The sequence below is a fragment of the Aphelocoma coerulescens genome, chromosome 1, assembly GCF_041296385.1.
Source record: "Aphelocoma coerulescens isolate FSJ_1873_10779 chromosome 1, UR_Acoe_1.0, whole genome shotgun sequence".
Lineage (NCBI taxonomy): Eukaryota > Metazoa > Chordata > Aves > Passeriformes > Corvidae > Aphelocoma > Aphelocoma coerulescens.
The window spans coordinates 35,517,790-35,539,775 of NC_091013.1; the positions used below are offsets into that span (position 1 = coordinate 35,517,790).

General features: G+C 40.7%; 1 protein-coding gene across 3 annotated transcripts in view; it reads right to left on the bottom strand.

Moving 5' to 3' along the window:
- The window catches only part of DHRSX (dehydrogenase/reductase X-linked), a 164,045-nt gene that overhangs the window by 17,676 nt on the left and 124,383 nt on the right, over nucleotides 1-21,986 (bottom strand). For all 3 annotated transcript variants that reach the window (XM_069007171.1, XM_069007188.1, XM_069007179.1), the window contains one exon: nucleotides 11,769-11,976. In XM_069007171.1, coding sequence (XP_068863272.1) covers nucleotides 11,769-11,976 — 208 coding nt within the window. The remainder of the gene's footprint in view (nucleotides 1-11,768; nucleotides 11,977-21,986) is intronic.

Genomic DNA, 21,986 nt, shown 5'->3' on the forward strand with positions numbered 1-21,986 from the left:
TATAATTTCTTCACAAGAAGAACATGGCAAGTAGCAGTGAAAACACCAATTCAGGTCAAGGAGAGCTGGCAAACAGGAATGTCAGAATAACTTTCCTTCCCTTAGAAAAAATCCTGAACCAAACTCTGTTCTTGACATTTTAGAAATGGAAATCTTTGCCTTTCTAACCCCTGCTAGTCTACACTGGACACTCAGTTGGATTCAGCTACTTAGCTGACTTCCAGCAGGACTACAAGGCTCCCCAGCACTAGTCATCTTGAAGGTACTTTGGGTGCAAACCAGGCATTTGGGAAGACCTCAGACAACGGCCTTGAGCTGTCTGTGGAAACGGGGGAGGCCGTGGTCTCTCGTTCAAGGGTCACACTGAGGCCCGTGGCTGTCCAGCCTCTCTGCTGGGAGGGGTCTCTAGAGCATTTACCAAATTGTGAAGAGCACTGCTGCAACCCAGGTTAGAGACCAACTGCATGGCTATGTCAATTATCTCTACAGCTCCATTTGCAATTTATCTTGGCTACTTAATTTTTCAAGAGCATGCACAGATTTCTTGACCAGGGGATCTCATTTTCTTTGAAGGCTCTTCAGGCTGATCCATAGCTGTTATCTTTGCTTTTTCTCCTTTAACCAAAAGCAAGGACTAGACTATTGGACAGTTCAACACAGGTCATCAGCACACTGGAAGAACTACTGTCAAGAAAGGCAGGGATGGAAGCAACTGCAAGAAACAGCACATCTTCAGGTTTTCCTAAAGAAGGATTTGCTAGGTACTCCACAAGTTCAAAATCAAAATGGACATTTCTTGGAAAATCTCACTTTTGCACCCTTATACTGCATTTCTTTGCTCTTTTCAGCATGGGAGAAAACCAGGTAAACCTGAGGCATAAAAAAAGGAATCTAAATACAAAAAGAATTCAGAAGCAACACTCCCTCTTGGGACATCTCTGATCTAATTTTGTAGATAGCCTATCAGCTGATCTTCTTCTCCAAAACCCATTTAAATTCCATCATAAAAACAACACTTTTTTATAGCTACTGCTCTGTGGAAGCCTTTCCCAGAGTAGGATTCCAAAGATTAGAAACAAGCTTATTCTTTTTTCTTATGTCTTTCTCAGTTTCTCAAAGTAAATACATTTCCAGTCACTTCACTTTAATTTATTCTTGTCTTGAGTAAATTGTTTCCCTAAAAGCATTCTCACTCCTGTTTGATTAGAGACTATTGCTAGATATCATGATATAAATTGACAATAAAAAGAAAAAAAATTGTCAAGAGCTTCTACAGGGTCAAACTGAAACCAGCTCACGAAATGTGTATTGTCTTTATGGTAACAGTGACAGCACTGGTTCCAACCTTGAGCAGGATGGTACCTGCTCACATCTGCAAAGCCTAATGACTCTAACACTGCAAATTCTTTCTTTCCAGCCAGGAGAGCATGTGACAGATTGTACATCAAATGTACAAGTGCTGCTTCTGAGCACTGGAGGTACTTTATAATCCCCTTGGCTCCTCTGAGCAAACCACTGTGTAGTGACCTGGAGATGACAGATCCAGGTACCCAAGCTCAAATATATTTCATATTTTATCACTTTTCAAAAAGCTGGAAATAATGACGCCAGCAATCTGCCTTTAACCTAGAACTACAACAAGTGGGTTGAAACTCTCATGGGAGAACTTGCACAGCCAAGATATTGGGTGATGGATATATTTTGCACCAAAAATAGTGCCTGAAGCTTGCCTCACAATGAGGAGAAAAAACCCCACCAAAATGAAAACTGAGCACCAAGTGTATATAAAATAATATTAACAGGGTAATTATATTTTAAAAGAAAAACCGTATGCAAAATGCTCTGCTTCCTGTCTCCCAGATCTTCTTGAATGGATTTCAAGCAACATCAGCTGAACCTAGTATTATAAACATTTGAAGTACTTACTACCTCTGGAGATTTGCAGGCCCTCTAAAGCGATTAGGGTTCAGTGTATCTGTGCCAGCCTTAATCCACTTCCCGAGATAACAGGCATATAAAATAGGACACATGTGCCACAAACCTAAACCAGGCAAGAAAAATAAAAGGCCAGCCCCAGATCAAGGAGAACCTCTAAGGAGCAGGATCAGACATGTTTTACATGCCTTACAAAAGAACAGTACTCCACACAGAGGATATGAAATCAAATCAGATAATCCTTGGTAGAAGAAGATGCAGTAAGATTTGGACCTGGATGCTTTTATGTTCATATCATATTTACTTCTTTAGCAAGTTCCGATCAGCTACACTTGTATAAAGCCACTGATGAAGTACCACAAACTTCATGATGATGGAAGTCATCATTTCATGTGCAAAGGAAAATAGGGACCTAAGCTGTTATTGGCTGTGATGCATGAGAGTTGTGATAACTGAACTCCGCTCTGAAAAATCACTGAGGTACATTCAGAGCTTGGGCAGTCATAAAAACTAGACAGTGTACAGTCCTGACAGAAAAAAACAAGTATGCTGCCTCATAGTGTCCTTCCTACATATTTTTTAGCATCACAGAACAGTTTGGGTTGGAAGGGATCTTAAAGATCACCTAGTTCCAACACAAATTTCATGGGCAGGGATACCTTCCACTAGACTAGGCTGCTCAGAGCCCAGTTCAGCCTGGCCTTGAACACTTCCAGGGATGGGACATCCACAGATTCTCTGGGCAGCCTGTTCCAGCACTTCACCACCCTCAAAGTAAAGAATTTTTTCCAAATGTCTGATCTAAATGTATTCATTCAGTTTGAAGCCATTTCTCCTTGTCCTGTCACTACGTGTCCTTGTAAAAAAAACGTCTCTGTCTTTCTTGTAGGCTCCCTTCAGATACTGGAAGGCCACAATTAGGTCATCACGAAGTCTTCTCTTTTCCAGGCTGAACTATCCTAATTCTCTTTGCCTTTCCTTGTAGGAGACATTTAATCATCTCCGTGTCCCTCCTCTGAACTCGCTCCAACAGCTCAATGCGCTTCCTGTGCTGGGGAGCCTGGAGCTGGATGCAGCACTCCAGGTGGGCGGCACCCAAATATACTCACAGTCTGTATAAGTTTATTTTCAACACTCCTAGCTCTAAAAACAACAAGACAGCTTTTCTCTTTCTACATTTTCAATCATCTTAGGATCATATATGACAAGTGGCAGACTGTGGAAGACTGAATTTTGCATCTTCAGCTTGGCAGGAAACAACATTGAATAAATCTCTTCCTGAGACAGTCAGCTTCAGCATACTGCTGCTGGTTGCAGGGATGTGACATGGCTCTGGTACACAGGGCCTCCCACAGCAAAGTCCTGGGAAAACAGGCCTGCCAGGCACAGGGAACCAACTCTGGCCCCTGCTATTCATTCAAAAAGTAACAGATATACTTGGGTAAGATAAGACAGAAAGTTAAGCTTGTAAGTTGGTGGTGGCTAGCTCCAAGACTTTGATGAGCAATTAAGAGACATGGGAAGCAACTCATTTTTTTCAAACCATGCCTGAGCCTAGGACCAGCAGCAGCACCTCCTTCCTATTCCAGTGACAGAAAAGTAGGTCAGCATCATGGGGCCAAATAAATACCACTATAAATCCCATCTCTGATAAGCTGTCCAAGTTCATTCTTGTTTTATTGCACATTGCTCTGGTTTCATCCAAATCCTCTTCTGCATATGCTCTATATTTCCCACAGCGTGCCTGGTCTGTGGTAATGTAACCCCTGTGGTTACTTCCCCTTTCCCCAGCACTGAGATGGCACCACACTGATGTAGTCATTTGCCCTGAAGAGACTCACAGACACAATTTAAACAGAATGATTAAATATGTAATAATGTACACAAACCACTAGTTCTTGACAGATTGTATTAATGATATAATCTGTTTGTGCCACATCTAGGATCAGGTTCCTTCTTGAAAAGATGAGGACTAGAGGCACTAAACCAAATTCCCTTTTTGTGTTTAACTATTAAAATCCACCAAATCCCAAGTGTTTAGCTCAGAACATAATGAGAACAAAAAGAACCATGTGAACTACATCTTGTAGTATCTCAGTAGTCTTTCTAAAATGCAATACAGAAGTTTGTCGCTTGCAATCATAATCATTATAGTCATTACTAAAGCCAGAGCCACTCGTGACTTCTGAATTGAAACTTTTCATAACTCACAAATTGGGTGGTGAATGATCCTGTTATATTAAAAATGTGTTTACTGTTTCTAGTTCATCCTCGAATAAGCGGCTGGGGCTTGCTTCCCATGGTTCTCTCTAGTTACAAACATTAGGCCATTATAAATACATACAGGGAGTACACACAACTACCCATGTAAATGCATGGAGATATCTGCATGATAAACTGTGGAGACACACCATGAATTGTAAACATATACAAGAAATACATTTCATAAGTAACTGGGATTTCCTCACCCATGGCTGCTGTGGTGAAGGCACACAATGGATTATAAACATACATGAGAAATACATTTCATAAGTAACTAGGATTTCCCCATCTGCAGCTGCCCACGAGCACATTTCCCACTTATATGGGAAATGGTCTAATACCTTAGAGCTGCCATTTGCAAAACCAGCTTGATAGCAGATTACTTGTGCCCCAGATCTAAGAACACACCTTTACAGTTCCTATTCTCTCCTGTGCACATCCAAAATCCTACCATCTTCAGTTCATTTTTTTTTAGAAACCTGGAAAATTAACATTGTGTACCTTTGGAAAGGATTCATCTTAACAAACTTTACACCTTTATACAGTGCAGGCATCTACAGCTGAGCTAGTCACCAGAAGACTTCTTTGTCATTCACAGGGATAAACTGGCACTTGAAGGACTTAATTCAGCTGTCCAACTGCAGATACTTATCTTAGGATAAGACAGGTCCAGTAGTAGCCGTGACCATGAGGAAATCACACGTCTGATGCTGGCATTCATATTGCAGACATTTATGAACCAGGAGACATGTCAGAGGTGCCTTCCAGGCATAGATGCCTCAGACCTCTAGAAAAGGGGATGTTTTCAGTTTCTTGGTAGAACCTGATGTTTTATGTCAACCTTTGAAAACTCAGGATAACCATCAAAAATTGTGTCTGTGTTGTTCATGGAAGAATTTCCTTACTTCACACTGAAAGGTTTTAAGTCTCCTTCAACTACTATAAGTTACAGACTGTCATATTCAGAGAGGAGGAAAGGAGAGCCTGTAGATCTCCAAAATTTCCTAAAATTATTTTTTTCTTTAGTGAGTAGGGTCTTTAGGTGGTGGGGCTCTGCAATACAAATTTCATCAGCTTTTGTTTGTTAGGGACACATAACTCACAAATAGCAAAACAATGAGGAATTTAGATAGAACATATATATATATATGATTATGCAAATACATTAATATATATAAATATACCTGAATATGCACTCCCCACAACCTACTCCTCTGCATCTTCTTATTTGAATTCCAAACTGCTGCTCACCCATAAGATCATTGGAGGATTTTCCAAGAGAAGCCAGTGGTCTTTCTCCTTAACTCTGTTTTACAACTCATTCACATGGAAGACAGAAACTGCCTGCATCTCCTGTTCTTACCCTTGCTGAATGGGTAATTTCACTGGGGCTGGGGTTGTTTCCTCTCTCTTTTGTTCTTTCTCTAAGAGATATGCTGATGAGAAAGATTAGGGGCTGCTCTGTATTCTGCTGCCAGTGGGTTCAAGTTTCCAAGTAGTGTTATACTACTGACCATAAGAAAACAGAATTTTAAGCACATGGTGATTGACTTAGAACTTCTCTGATGCATGAGGAAGAATTAAAATAGTGTGAGGCTATAACCCATAATTTAAAAGATTGTGCTGATGGTCTAGTTGAAATTTCAAGATTCTCTAATTCCCTAATCTTTCAGCTCTTTTTTGAGACCTTTACATTAAAGGCATCAAGGAGACCTTCTTTTAAACTGAGAGGAATCAGTCCAGAGTCCCTGCTATGTGTTTGATCCACAGCAAAATTATCCTCCTTTTTTGTGTTTTCTCCATTTTCAGCAAGTGTGACTGGGAATAGATTACCACACAAAGGTATTAATCAAATTCTTAGGAAAGTACTGCACGGAATAGATTGATTGATGGAAAATGTCTTTCCTAACTAACTCTGTGGTTTCTGAATATGAAACCAGTTACAGATTACAGGATGATAGGTGCTGATGTGCTAACACTGGTTAGGCTCATGTATTTTCACAATTTCTTAACTGTTTACTTACTCTCTCCCCAGCTACAGCAATGGAGGGACTATTTTTCTCACTGTTTTGGATACAAATTTAAATGCTTTCACATAAAATGAAATAATCTTCCTGGGCTGTCAGGTTAAATCAGCAATCCTCTACTACACCAGAGTTAAGGATAAATCCTTTCTTACACAGTAAGACACACAGCTTCTGACATTTCAGTTGCTTACAGTCCAAAACAATTTCACATGGGTTTTCACACAGTTCAAAGTGTAGCTTTAATCTGTTTTTCTTTAGACCATTTCCTGGGCTAAAAAGAGTGAATCCTACAGGCAATATTAGACATGGAGACAGTTTTCCTGTCCTGTGAACAATTTTGAAAGATGGAAGACAATCTTCCCATTTCATACTGTCAGAAGGAAAAAGAAGGGATGGTTCTTTTCTTTTAATCAAACAACTAAAACTGCAGGACAGGACATGAGATGGATCTCTGTGCACCCTGCCTCGTTTTTTGCTTGCTCCATGGCTGTGTTTCAGCCTGTTCCAGCTGGCACCCTCCAAGAGGAAGCTTGGGTGTGATTTGGGGGGGGATAAATCACACCAGCAGTTGCTCCAAATAAGTTATAAACAAGAACTTTAACATCGTTGACTCCCTGTGATGCACTGTGACATAATCCCACCCATTTTGTGCTGTCCTGCACAGCAACTGTACAATCCTCTGTGTGCCATAAGATGAAGCAAGCAACACAAATCCTTCGTTTTCCAGCCATCAAAACACCCTGTGACAACTCTCAACGTGTCTCTTAAAATAGATATTTTAACCACTAGGCTTTAGAAAACATGTAGAATAATAGTGATATCTTGGGATGCAGGGGAGCCACAGGTTCAGTGGAGACCAGGGTCCAGTGCTATTATGTGTGCACTGAGGGCCAGCCTACTTTAGAGGGGTCTGACCCAACTTCAAACAGAAACAAAGGGCTCTGTGTTCAAAAGGCTTTGTGCTCAGCAGTTACAATAAATAAAGCAGCCAACCTCCGTCCATGTAACCAGTAACAAACAGGACCCAGATACTGAAGCAATTCCAGGGGTTCATATGCAAGAAAAAAACCCAGATCACCAGGATTTGGGGACTTAATAGTAGATTGATCACTAGCCTTCTCAGGCTGGTCCCCCTCTTTCCCCTAGAATTGTTCTATGGCTGTACAAATAATAAAATATTTAATAGATGGAAAAAAAGACACCTATGGCTCGGAAAGCTTAAATCCCTGTACAATATGTACAAAAATGGTACCTGCTGAAAGACCAGTGCTACTGGATTTAAGTAGACTGTTTTCTTCTCTATGTTTTTGACCGGAAAAACCTTTTGTAAAAATTAACTGCAAATTACACATTTCTGCAAGTTTTCATTTTGTGAGAAAGGCCCAGATTAGCTTTATGGGAGGACCACACACTCCTATGCACAGAAGATGTTGATGCAGATGAATTGCTGCTTTCAGCTGTGGGATTTAATTACTCTCATTCTCTACAGCTGGTGTTATTGTGTGGTGGTGTGTTTGTCTTCTGACACCTGGGGGGAAGGATGAATTAAATTTACTACATTCACAGTGCCAAAGGGACAGTTTGAATAAGAAATGCTGCAATAAGACCTGTATGACTTTGTCCTCTGGCATGAATGATGAATCCAAGTCCTTTAGATCTTGTTTTCTAGATGTGCTTACAGACTGGAAGCATTTTTAAAAAAATGTTATAGGAAAATTACACTAAAGTGAAGCTTATTTTGACAAGGTGAAGGAAGTGAATTAGTTTTTATTGGCTGATGTCTATCTAACCCATGTTCCTGAAGCCTTTCCCTTCCTTTTTTACAGGCTGGCAGGGTCACTAATCCTACTCATTTTCAGTTTGTCAGCCAATAATCACTTATGTGGCACTATGTCTTTGGAAATGACAGCTGAGACAGGATCTGATGCAAAGCCCTCTTTCCACAATACCTTCCTAAACACCAATCTGGGGCAGCTGAAAGGACCAAATACTCAATAGCTGATAATGTCACGTTCACCAAGCTTGTCATAAACAAGGTTTTGGGGAACTTTACAACACTGCTATCTGTCAAATGTCTCTACTTTGATGCCATAATGAAGTTATATGAAGCATAACAATCCCTGTTATCGGACATTAATGAGAGTCAACTTTTTGTTTGGCTCTAAGGCATTTTAATTGTATCACAAGCACAGACCATCTGGCTTAAGAATGAATATTCAGTATCTGCTGCAGATGCAGAAATACTGGAGAGGGAAATGGTACTTCCTGGCTTCCAGCTTGCATGGTACCCAACACTAAAGCTGGTGTGTTACACACTTATCTAAATTGCTATTTGATGCTCAATGAATGACTTTTTAGGTTATTAGTATCTCATTAATTAGTTAGTGTTTACTAGTTTGGACTTTATCTTTTCAAAAAGAAGATCAATTTATGATAAAAATCACTAAGGGATAAAATACTTCACTGCATTCTGCAGAGGAGTGTGTCAGCTCATCAGGCTTTATTTACTGAGAAGTCATAGATATAGAAATCAAATTTTTTTTTGAGGAATAAACATAATTTCTATCTTGTGTGACAGGTGCAGTCCATATTTATGAAAAATACAGAGGAAACATTTGCAAAGTGCAAATTTAGAGTACCACAGCAGACAATAACTTTTCTGAGAAAGAATCAAGCTGAGAAAAAATGAAACCATCACTTCTAAAGATCAGGCATCAATTTCACAAATTTTATGGCTGTCACCAGAACCTTTAGTTTGGCCTATCTTATTTTTACAGGAATGCCTCTCACTGCAACTTGTGGGGGAAAAAACACCAAACTGATTTGGCTGAGAGTTTTTCTGAGCCATATATAAAATCTAGAACAAAATGTTTTGCAGTTTTAAGAAATTCAAGCTGTTAATACTTTGAGTAAATTATGCATACCTATCATGGCCTATTTACAAGACTGTAGGTCTACTTGTTTAAGTACCTAAATATCTTGAGGCAGCCCCAAGGTGGATGTTGAGCCAACAGCCTTGTCTGTCACACAGAGCTGCCTCAAATACAAGCAGCCCAGCAAAGGTGGGTGCCAGGCTGCAATCCCTAGGAGGTATTTGGCTTAAATGTAACTGGGACCAGTACTGGCAGAAATGCATTTAAAAGTAGTGGGGGCTCTGCCACTATATTTTGGAATTAAATCAAACAAGATGTTGACTCTCTCCTGAGGGAATGCGATGCGATGCATTTCCTCACTGAAGCTCTCTGGGCTGTGCTGGCTCTCACGAGTGCCATGTTGCAGTGGGTGAAGCAATTTCCTGCACACGTTTAGAAACCACTCTGGAATACTCCAGGGTGACAATATTTAGTTAAGTCAATATGATTAGAGAGCTATCACCTCATTTCACTGAATTACTGCTATAATCCTAGAAGGAAGATTCATATAAGTGCTCAGGAACAAAATTCCAAGGGGGAAAAAATTCATACACCAACTATCAGCTAATATTACCAGGTAACTGAATTTTCTTGTACTTGGCTTTCTTACTTTTCTCAGGGGAAATTTACCCTAATGCACGAGACCAACACAAGACTCACACAGGCTTGAATGCTGAATACTACAGCCCTCAGTAGAGCACTATTAAAATTGCCAGGCAGGCTTTCAGTGTGAGCTTGCTGCGGGGCTGAACATCGCCCGCTCGGGATGCCAAACAGGGCGTGCCTCTGGGATGAAGCACTCCCGAACACATAGCTATATCCTAAGCAATAAGCAATAAGCAAAGAGCAGAAGTTGGAGCTGTAACTCAGAAGAATAAGGGAGGATGGGAAGAGAGAAAGTAAGAATTTCCCTCTCCTCTGGCTTTTGGGAAAAACACATTGACTGTTATACAAAAATGTGAAAATCTCAACCTCCATAACTGAAGCATTCAGATATCCACACCTGAGGTTTTTCTGACTCAGAAAGCAATTGATACATTTGCTTTTCAGGCAGTACAGATCTGTTCCATACAGACCAGTATGTCTATCACCTATTTCAAGGCAGAAGTTCTTTTGAGCAGTGTCTCATCCAAGGAAGAAGGAAGTGATCAAGAACTATCAGTGGCAGAACTATTAGGGCTTTAAGAATGGGAATTCCTCTTGTGATAAATCATTTTAAATGTTCAATGACATCCAATTCAGTGTCTAAACATCACCAGTATAATACAAAAATGTCTCCTGAGCACATCAATAAAACTAGGTGGGACTGAGTGCTGTAAACAAGAGACTTGAAACTCACTCTCAGATGTGGGAAATTTGTCAGAATTTTGTCTCTCCAGAGGAAATGCTGCGCACAACCTAAACATCTACATGAAACTGTTACATTAGCAAGGTAAAGCAAGTCCAATGAAAAAACACTACCACCTGAGACTGGTATTTAAAATGACAATCACAAGAGGCAAAACAAGTTTAAGGTACATGGTTTGGCAAAGCTGCAGTCTGCTTCTTTAAGAAGGCATTACACATTATGAGCATTCTTATTACAATTTTATTGCAATATTCAAGGTGCAGTCAGAAGATACTATTTTTTTTTAAATATGGGTTTATTTGTTTGCATCTTATTTTGCAGCCACTCTTCCAGCCTCCAGTTTCATTTCTAAAATGAAAGCAATTGATATTTCCATATCAAAGTTTAAAATTAATTTGCTTTGTGGGACATGCTCCTTGATGTAAAATACTTCATTTTAATTAGGACATTTCATTTTCTCTAATGGAATCAGGTTCCATTTACTTAATCCAAAACTACTTTCTGAAAGAGCTATAAGCAGTACATTTTCTCAGCACAAGCCCTTCTAAGGCCTGTGAGCAAGAGATAATTGCACCTACACAGCTAAACTGATTTCAGATTAATCTACTTACACCCCTACAAAACATTACCCATAACTGGGTCTGCCCCACTTCTGGATCAGTTTTATTAAACAACTTTATGTTTCCTAAGGCAGACCAGGATTGGATAATAAAAATCAAGTACCATTACAAGTATGTGTCAGAATGAAAAACGTAATTAAAAATTGTCCCACCTCCCTGAGCACAAGCACCTAGACCCTCACATCCTGGAGCACAATCACCTCCCACTGCCACTTTTGTACAACTTCCTTCTTCCCTTTGCCCTCTTCTCTGTAAAATGTTGCATACATGTGGACCATGCCAGATCATGTCTTCTTCTCCTTAAGAGAATGTACAAGTGATTTCTGAGGAACACTTTGCATATTCTGGCTCCATGTTAGGATGATGTCCTGCCCCATGCATGCACAGAAGCACGTGGATAGATGAGGGCAGAGATAACCAGTGCACAGGCACAGGCAGTGAAAGGCATTCCATTTCCCTACAGTGACAGCTTGCTCCCTCCATTTAAAACAAATGTTTGTTTGCTGGAAAGCCTGTCATTATTGATTTTGTACATCTCATCAGCACAGAGAAACGAAATAAATACCATACACTATTATAAACTCTGAAACACCTTCAGCTTCGGGCCGACTGCAGCTTCCACAATGCAGGAGCACAGAAACAAAATTATTTAAAAACAGCATACCTTGAAAAATAGCCAGGCTGTCATCCATTTGACCACATTCACCACCCAAAAGACATGCTTGTAGAGCTCAGTATTCACTACTCCAGGGTCTACTACATTAGCAGTCACATGGCTTCCATTTGCAGTCAGAAGATGCTGTAGTCGATAGGTAAATAACACAAGGGCAAGTTTGCTTTGGGCATAGGCTCCATGGGGTGAATACGAACATCTGAACACAGGAGAGAAAAAGAGAGGGAGATGCATGTAAAAATAACCAGAAGGAAAACATAACTGCACAAACATGAAATGTACCACATTTTCAATATCCAGATATACACTGAGTCGTCAGAAGAAACAGCTTATCACTGGCAGGCATGTTGTTTACTCAAGTTCTGGTGATCATTCCATCAGACACCAAGTCTTATTTATAGCAGGGACAAAAATTAAAATAAAATTACACAATACCTGCCAGAGTCTCTATGTCAAACTCTTTAAACTAGAAATGCTGAGGCATCAGTCTCCAGGCTATCATCACCTAGAGGCCCTCAAACTTCTCTCCCCTTTTTCACTCTGCTCTTTCCAAACATACATACACTATTTCCACCTATTAAATCCATGCCTGATCATACTACTTCTGGTTGCTATTATTATTTTTACTACATCAGTACCTACTAGTTGAAGGCTCCTGTGTTGGGAACAGTACAGATGAGTAAGGTTGCACAGCTAAGAGATGGAAAAAAAGATGGGGCAAGGAGAGCAGCTGCAAGCATAACCAGAGTTTACACAGTTTACAGGCCCTATACAGCCTTTAAAGCACAGATGGCTGGCAGGGTCTGTGCCAAAGAGGTATGACAAAGGCACAAAAATTCCAGCAGTTACAGCAAAACATTACCTGTTGAGACTCCTGCACACCTCTCATCTGAATGTCAAATGTACCTTTCTTTCAAGTCAAGCTTTCTAGGAAGTGCTGATTAGTTGGGTTTCATTGCATGCAGGCAGCAGTACATTTTTTTTTCCTTTTTATAATAAGCAGGCTAGTTTCAGGCAAATTAGCAGGTATGTCACTTAAAACCCTCTTCCTGACTGGGGCCTCAGCATCACTTCCACAAATTCCTATGCCACAACAATTCACTGCTGTAATTACTCCAGCCTCTCATCTAACCTTGCTTGTGCTTAGCAGAACCAAAGGTAAATGGTGGCATTACAGACAGCTCATAGGCAAAGCAGGCAGGAGCCTAAAGCAACAGGCTCCTGGGAAGAGTAAAACCACTCCGGTCCCCACCTGTTTTGCCTCTGCCAAAGCCTGGGGAAGTGATGCTGCATGCTGCAGCTGCTGCCCATGTGGATTCAGGGGTTAGGGTCCATGCAGCAGCAGGACCTTAACCTGCTGGTAAAAGGTGATAGAGGGGCACCCACCCAGGGACAAAACTCTCTTTCCTAGTTCCCTCCTTTCCTCTAGATGTTGTCCTATCTCTGTGGTGACCACAGCTGCAGCTCCATCCTCTACACCTTCACCCTTAGTGCATTCCCGGGCCAGGGATGCTCCAGCTCTGCTGGAAAACCTGCCTGTGATTTCTGTGGCTGTTACTACGTGCAAGTTTTTTATTTTGAATGAATAGTAAACATATGAGTTCATTTTGTTATCTCATTCTTGTTGAATATCTTATTTATAATATCCTGTGCACTTCACCACAGAAAGCCCCGGATGTTAAGAAAAAGGCTGATTTTCTGCAGAGGTATAAGGATACTGAAGCAGTTTAACTTTCCATGTTATTTGAAAGGACTCAGAAACTTGGAGACACCACAGGAAATAAAAGACAACAACATTGAACCTCCAGTGCATCTCTTTTCTTTTTTTTTCCCCTACTCTTTTCTTGTTCAAACAAATCACAAACATCTACAAAAGAAATCTACAAAAGCATCTACAATCTACAAAAGCATGATATAAATTGAGAACCAAAAAGGACAGCTGATCATAGGTGGCTCTTGCACCAACCAATGGCCTCAGCTGTAACCTGCTGGATAACATATCTTCATTATCATAAAGATATCACCTGCCCCTTTGGGCAAAATGGGCTATTTAAAGAATAAAGAACAATCACTGCATGAATATAAAAGTGACTTGGCATTAGTCAGGAAATTGCAGTTACATTTTAAATTCAGTAACGTCCATGCTCTGATCTGAGACGCTCAAAATGTCACCTTATGCTTCATGCATATTCCAACCCCTTAACTAGAAGGACCAGATCCTCAGCTGCTACAAGCTTCTCCTGTGCACAGCCGTGCAGGGCAGAGCTCACGCTACCCATGGGAAGAAGCATTCATCCCAAGCTGCCTCTGGCAGCCAGCTGGCAGCTAATGCTGGCACTCCTCCATCAGCACCACCAGTTCATTCCCCCAATGAACACAAGCTGGGGCACGGGACAAGCTTCCCGAGTTGAATTAGAGTGATCTCGTCTGGCAAGAGGCTTGCAGGGAAGCAGAGCTGGGGACTACTCTGACTTTTTCTGCCTGGGTCTAGTCTGGCCTTCAGTAACCTTTGGATGCCAGGCAGGAGGATGGTGAACTCTCCCCATGGCTCCCCATTCCCACATTTTGTGTGAGTGCGGTTTTGACTTACCTTGTGGCAATGAAGCATGAACTGTTACAAGGGCTGGATCTTCCAAAGCCTTATACTATGCATAGATATCTATGTCAGAGAAACATGAGTGCTGAGAAGATATAAAAGGCTACCCAATCAACGAGGAAGCCTTTTATATCACAGTGCAGAGATGCAAATGATCTGCAAGGCAGACGGGAATCAGACTTCAATAACATAATATATATATGAAGAATATAAAATTGGATACACAGAGAAAAACTTTCATCAGAGCCCCTGCAGTGATTACCTTCTCTCTTCCCAATTGCTGTGTGTGTGTTTTTTGCTTTCCAGGAATCTGACATCAATGGACTACATAAGACAGAGGAATGATGTGACACAGAACTAATGAGGATTTTCTGTTTTGTTTGTCAGACCCCATTTTATTAGAATCATGTTGTTTAAGTGCCACATTGAAAAAATAAATCACCCCTGGTTATTTGACTTCATTACACCCAGCATTTATTTTATGTATCAGAAAAATAGGACCACATAGGGACCTGCACTTACACCACAGTTCTGTCTCCCATGCACACGCATGTAGAATCACAGAAGAGTTTGGGTTGGAAGTTTATAGATCACCTAGTCCCACAACCCTACCGTAAGAAGAGACATCTTTCCACTTGACAAGATTGTTCAAAGTCCCATCCTGGCTTTGAATGGATGGGGCATCCACACTTTCTCTGGACAACCCATTTCTGTGCTTTACCATCCTCATCATAAAAATGTCTTTCTTTTGTCCAATCTAAATCTACCCTCTTTCAGTTTAAAACCATAAAATGTATTCCTCTTATACATGGAATTATCTGACTTTAAAGTCTATGCATCTATATCTAGCCTCTCTTGGCACTTTATGCTCTGTATGCACATTTTTTACAATGAATAAAAGTATAATTGCATACTAAATAAAATAATACTGACATTCTGCATTTCCACATTTTCTGAAGGTTCTAAAAACTTTCTGAAATCAAAATGCATACAAGAGGCAAACCATCTAAGCAGAACACAGCTTACCAGTGAACTGTGCTTAGCAGAGCAGTGCACACAAGGCACCTGTGACACTTGGATCTTTGCTGCTTTGAGGACACAGGGTATCAATGCTTCACAGCCAGGCAAGCAGACTCTCCAGCAGAGAAACTCTGCCTCCTAACCAGGCAACCAGCCAGACTGGTAGGTCCCAGCTCCCAGTGTTATATGTGGATGCTGGTCAGTCATCTAGAGAGCTGAGGAGGTACTGGTGTTTGATGCCCAGGGATACATCCTAATAAATACTGCCCACCTGGCTTGGGGGATGCCAGACAGCATGTGCTGTGATATGGCAAGCCTGTACACAGTCAGCGGTGAGGAAAAGTGGAGCAAGGACTCAGTGGGAAGAAGTTCAGTGGGAAAGTATGGCATGCCTGGCATCAGTAGCTTGGAGTAGTTCATGCTCACCGAGTCATTTGAGCAGGGCTTGCTGTGGACCACTCTTCCTACCACAGAAAACAGTGGCATCCCCCAGGGGATGCCCCTCCATTGCATTTTGCTGAGTCAGTGCTGATAAAACAAGGCAATACACAACTCACTAAATGAAAAGTACAGGAGGAGTTAAGGCAGGCAGAATTTAATTCGCTGCTTTGAAATCTGGCTAAGAGAGCACCAATATACAAGACCTTCCCTTCCTTTGAAAATAATGTTTTATTGATTCTATACTGATGAATAAAGGATCAGGATAAGGCAGGTTCTGCATTTTGTGTCCAATTAATTTTTAGCAGAAGTTCTTATTTCTGGCTTAAGATTTTTTGCAACATAGACTACAGGTTTGACTTACTATAACAAAAATTAGGGAGGAGAAAAGAAAGGGATTCTCTTTTTTTGCAAGAACAAAATAAATAGGTATTCAATTCTGGAGTGAGAGCCTTGAGGTTTGCTTGTGGGTTTTTTTGTTTGTTTGGGGGTTTTTTAGTTTGGTTTGGTTTGGTTTTTCTGCTTTTGTTTGTTTGTTTGGGGCGTTTTGTTTGTTTTTATTCTTTTCTTTTTTCTTCTTTTCTACCAGAGTCTGATTAGCTGATTTTGCCACTTATCTCCATGGTGCTGTCTCCCACAGCAGTCTCCCTGTGGAATGTATTTTCAAAAAGTAATGAGAAGCCGAATTTCAAACCGAAGCCTGCAGTGGCTAATTAGATGTTTAAGTATGAACTCAGCTGCTATCCCAGTTTGAAAGCTGGATCGATGTTCAGCACATCCCTTGGCAATCAGTCTTCCTCTTGTTTCTTCTCAGGTTGGATTTAGGTGGTCTGTTTTCTGCAGTGGTCTCCCACTTATGCCCAGCGATCCCATGTTTAGTAAAGAGCATTAAGTGAGGTCAGGGTGCCCACTGAGTAACAGGGGAAACAAAATTGCTGCTCAGCACAGACCACTTCCTTCACCCCTCCTGTGCATGGGGCTCTCTTGTTGCTCTCAGCTTCTTCACTCTGTTCAAGGGCTCCTTTCGCATGTGCACACCTGTAACAGACATTAGGGACTGACTGACTGACAGCACCCTCTCCCCCACCACATCTTGCTTCAGCAAAAGGCTCAGAGGACCTGGGACTATCCTGACTGGCACACAAATCAATTTAACCCGGCTAGTGCTAGCACTGAAGCTTTCCTGATGTGGACTTCTTTCACAATTGTCTTGCACGTCATCCTCCTTTCACCCATCACTGTGCTCCCCAGTTTCCAGTGTGTTAATTTGCCTGGAGGGCAAATTAACCGAGATCAAACTACAGAAAAGCCAGCTGCTATGTGCTCCATTAAAAGACGAGTGATGCAAAATGTGGCTGACATGCTGGGGTTTTTAATGAAAGGCCACACAAAATTTCAATATATGCCTTAGGATGAATCAGGGAATTAAGCAAAACATAGGCTTTCTGTATTAAAATGACTAAAGCTTCCTAATGATTTATGTATTAATCTTGCAATACATCATCACCATTGCTTAGTCAAGACTATAAAAGTCTATTATTAAACACTCATGAAGCTTTCACAGTCTTAAATTTTCTTTCTTCAGGGAATGCAGCAAAGATTTTTCAAGTTTTGATAGATTTTGCAGCTTATTTTGAAGCAGCTAGAGAAATATATTGGAAAATAAACATGTCTTTACTGGTTATCATAAGCAGTTTCTTTCTCTTCTCTTATGGTAAACCTTGAGTGCTAAATATTGTTTATTAGATTAAAGCAGGCTTGCTGACAATACTACACATATTTATCCTGTGAACACATTTTTTGTGTTTTTGTGTTTCTATTCATCTCATTAATTGTGATTTTCCTTCAGTAAAGAAACACAAACAAACAAACAAACAAAAACCACCAAAAAAAAACCCAAACAGAAATATAGATATGGAGAAAAGACCAAGCTGGAGAAATGAGAATATTACCACTGACAACCAGTATTTTACCAGCTGAAAGAAAGAAGCTTATACATTAGCAAAACAAAGCTCAAATCTAAGGTAATAACTTATCTACTTATTCAGATGTTGTAGCAGTTATGTTTTGTCCAGCAGCTGTTTTGTTACCACATACTACTATAGGCTATTGCGCAGTCATTCATCTCACCAACATGACTGGACATTTTGGGAGCTCATGTACTTCTTCATGTATATTTCTTTCATATATGTGATGTGTAACCTTAAAAAAATAAATTGTGACTATATACATACAACAGTTAAGGTGGCTGTAGCATAAACCTTATGTGAATAAGGAATGCAGCACTAGGGACTCCCGAAGAGCCCTCATAACCCTGTGATGAACTTGTTTGAAAGGAAGGCTGCCAGACCAATACATTAAATTAGTGGTTCTACACAAGCTAAAAAGCAAATCCTTCATGTCCTGATTTGTGTCATGGGGGTTACTTAAGCAGTCATAGGCCAGTGGCACTTTCAGAGCAACCCATCTCGCCTTTCATTCCTCTTCCTGCAGCGAGCTCCTCAGTTCCACGTTGCTCACACACAGCTCTGGACAAATACAGGCTTCCTCCAGCATCTTTCAACTGTAGTAAAATAACATTTTTCTTCTTAAAATTAGAGTATAAGAGTAGAAGCCCGGAGCTGGGAAACGCTTTCTCTTTAACAGGTAAAATGTTGGTAATGGTCTCAATAACTGGTATCTCTGCAAATCAGTGGCTCCTGCCTTGTGCTTAACCCACAGTGCAGTAGGAGCCACAAGCTGGAAGCTGGGTGGTGTTTTGGTTTCTCTTTCTTTTTTAAAGCCATGCTTCCCACCTTCCACCACTTCACTGTGTAAATGGGTAACATTCAGTGACCAGCCCCTTGTTATAGCCTTTAGGAAATGCAGAGGGAACAAAAATTAACTTACTGTCCCCTGAAGACTACATTTAGTAAAGAAACCTGTAGAGGGATTCCTTGTGGAATACAGGATACACTAGGAGAGCTTGGGCATCCCAGGGCTGTTGCAGAAGTACCCCTGATGGGGCCTCAGGCTGAAGATAGGCTTGCAAGGCACCTGCTAGCCAGCAGCCTTGAACAGCCTTGGGAAAAGGTATACACTGGTCAGCTCCCCTGCTGCTTAGAGGCTTTCTCATGGGAAAGGGATGTGAACTTTGGAAAAATTATATCTTGGGGTAACCGAACAATAAAACTGGAGCATGATGCTCAAATCAGATCGGTGTTCGTGTCGTGACTCTGGCTGGATTCTCCTGCTCCCGGGACACCCCCTGCTACAGAAACCTAGAACGTCTTTATTTTAAAATCATTTATAAAAGGCAAAATAAGCGAGGGCTTGTCATCCTGGGTGTTACTGTCATCCAGATGGAATCAGAGCATCATTTTTCATTTGGCTGAGCCCTACTCCTAATGGCAGGAGGTGAGATGCCAAGAGCTATTCGCTCTGTGGAGAGTTGCTGTGTGCAGCTCAGTTGCTGTGTGCTCAGCACAATTCTCAAATGCATATAACATGGACTCAAAGGCTGGTCTTCTCAAAGTCTCACCAGAATCAGTACCTTTAAAGAAGCAAAATTTTTCTGTTTGTGTACAGTTGGTGTTAATTTCAAATGTTTTGGATTATTTTAAATATCAGTGTCAAGTTCAAGCTGTAATTACTGTAATTCTATTCTCCCAGGAAATATATCTCTTTATTTAGAATTATATAAATTGCCACTTTTCTACAGTCAGGACATTTGATACAGTGTTAAGTACTTGCTAATAGCTGAAGTGGTATTTGAACATAATAGTATCTCTTCATTCAGTTAAAAATTTCCATTAAACAAATCAATGAGTAAATATATAAAAGGAAGCAAGAGTTTGCATTGCTTTATGCAACAAAAAGATCACGGCTTCAGGACCTGCATTCTGTGTCCTCGTGACCCTTTTGAGGGATGGGGAAACAACATGGGCATGTATCTTTTCATATGATCTCTTGGGTAATCTGGATCTCAGGTTATTGAAGATTGTCACGTGGTAAGATTATGTATAGGATTGTAAATGGGGAGAGGTACTCTCCAACCACTTGTGGAAAGCTTCTTACCTCTCCTGCAATAGAGCTTTTAAGTTGAAGGAAGTAATGGGGACTTTATGGTTTCTTTGCTTCCACCAGAATGCACATAAGACCACAAAAGGCCCAGCGATAACTTGAATAATCCAAAATCTTCTTAAAAAGCATCTTGAAACTGGTGTAGACTTTTTCAGATTATCTGCAAACTCTGAGCTTTTCATTCTGGGACTCAAAAGGAACTGTAGGGTCTGAACATGTATAATAAAGTGCTGCCATTTCAAATCCAGCACAGCGCACCAAATGTGGTTGGCAGATTTACAGTAGACTATGTTGGTGTATATGCAAAGATAATTTAAGGTTTGTGATGGGCTCAACCCACTGCACTGCCTTGGTTTTAAGGAGTTGATGAATGTGTCCTGCAAGAGCAAATATTCACCGCACTGAAGGACTGGTCTGTCTTACCGGAGGAAATGTGCCTGCAAAATCCTTTTTCCTTTGAGATATCTGTAAGTACTGTGCAGAAAATGCTATGCTATCAATCTTTGTTTACAGAAATAACAAAGATTAGCAAGTCTGGCACAACATACTTTTGAAAATCAGTTTCTGCTTGTTGAAACAATTTAACAACTTCTTCTTTTTAGAAGTTTTCTTATGTAGTGAGAATACAAACATCACAGCTTCAATCTGTGTGATAAAAGTGACTAACTCCCAGTACGCAAGTTAAGACAAGGTACTAACTCATAAAGAAAGACATCTATTTGTTAAGTCATCACAAGAAGCCTTCTCCTCAGTTGGAAGACCTTCCTAGGTTAAAGAAGAAATACAGCTGAAATGCCAACAGGTACCAGAAGAGTCAAAATGTGGAAGTTTTCTGCAACCATGAAATGACTCACAGTACAGACACAGCATGAAAGGCTTTTGTTCTTGTTAGGTTGCACTTCAACAGCATCACTCATCCACGGTCAGAAATCAGGTGGGATTTAAATAAGATTTAAACATGAAAGGGGCCTGTGAAGAGGGATGATCTTACCTGAGGAACATAAACAAGCCAACTTCAGCAAAACAAGAAAACCTACAAGAAAGGAGTAACATACAAAGCAGTCCACAGCCAGCATTGCAAAGTGGTTATTTCTAAGCACCATAAAGGACAGCATCAGCAATCGCTTTCTGTACCATTTGGCCTTAGAGCTGAGCTTTGTGTTTCACTTTACAAATTTCCCAACACTGTGTCACCCTGGAACACTGTAAACAGAGATCTGTAATGGAAAACTAAGCATTTCACAAGAAGGGGCATGGCATGGCCTGGGACCAGAATGCTTAAGACCTCTTCCATGCAACACGTTAGAACCTGGTGAAATCTGGCAGGTTTGGCTTTCCAGGAAATGACAAGAAGTTTCATGTCCAAACCCTGAAAAAGCCACACAGTCACAGGGCTGCCGTGCCCCAGCCCTCACTGAAAAAAGCATGTAAAGAAACTGTTGCTTTGACAGATTGACTGATTGATTTTCTGTGGCAATTCAGATACTGAACATGCCCACCACTCCTTTAACATCACTGTTAAAGCTCTTGAGCTTCTCCTAAAGCTACTGTGAATCACAGTGCTCCTCACACTCTTCTCTGTCCCTCTTAGGAAGCTGAGATTTTGCTGTGTACAGCCCTCTCCACCTCCCACAGCAAGAAAGGCTGAGCTACCACAGCACCCAACATATAAAGAGAACAGAAGAAATGGAGCAACAAAGCTACAACTATATCAGACATTCTGGCAGTATTAAAACTCCTGGGGGCTAAAATATGTTATGTTTACAGAGATTAATTTTACTCATAAAGCATAGTTCTCACAACACATTTTTTATTAAGAACTCGATTTAACAAAAGACCAATTTTTCTTCACAGGTGTAAGTTTCAACTGCTTGGTCTGCTTTTGAACAGATGAAGTTCTCTGAGCAAAGAGGTTTAGGATGAGGAATAGAGAAAAGGTTAAGAGTTAACAATACCTCATAATCCTTAATGCATGTAGCAAGACACAGGATATATGGCTATGAAGAACCAGCAGCTACAGCAGGGCTGAACCTGGAGGGGTTTCTGGAAGGTGAGCTGCTAATTTTGACCATTTTTCTTAACACATTATTCCA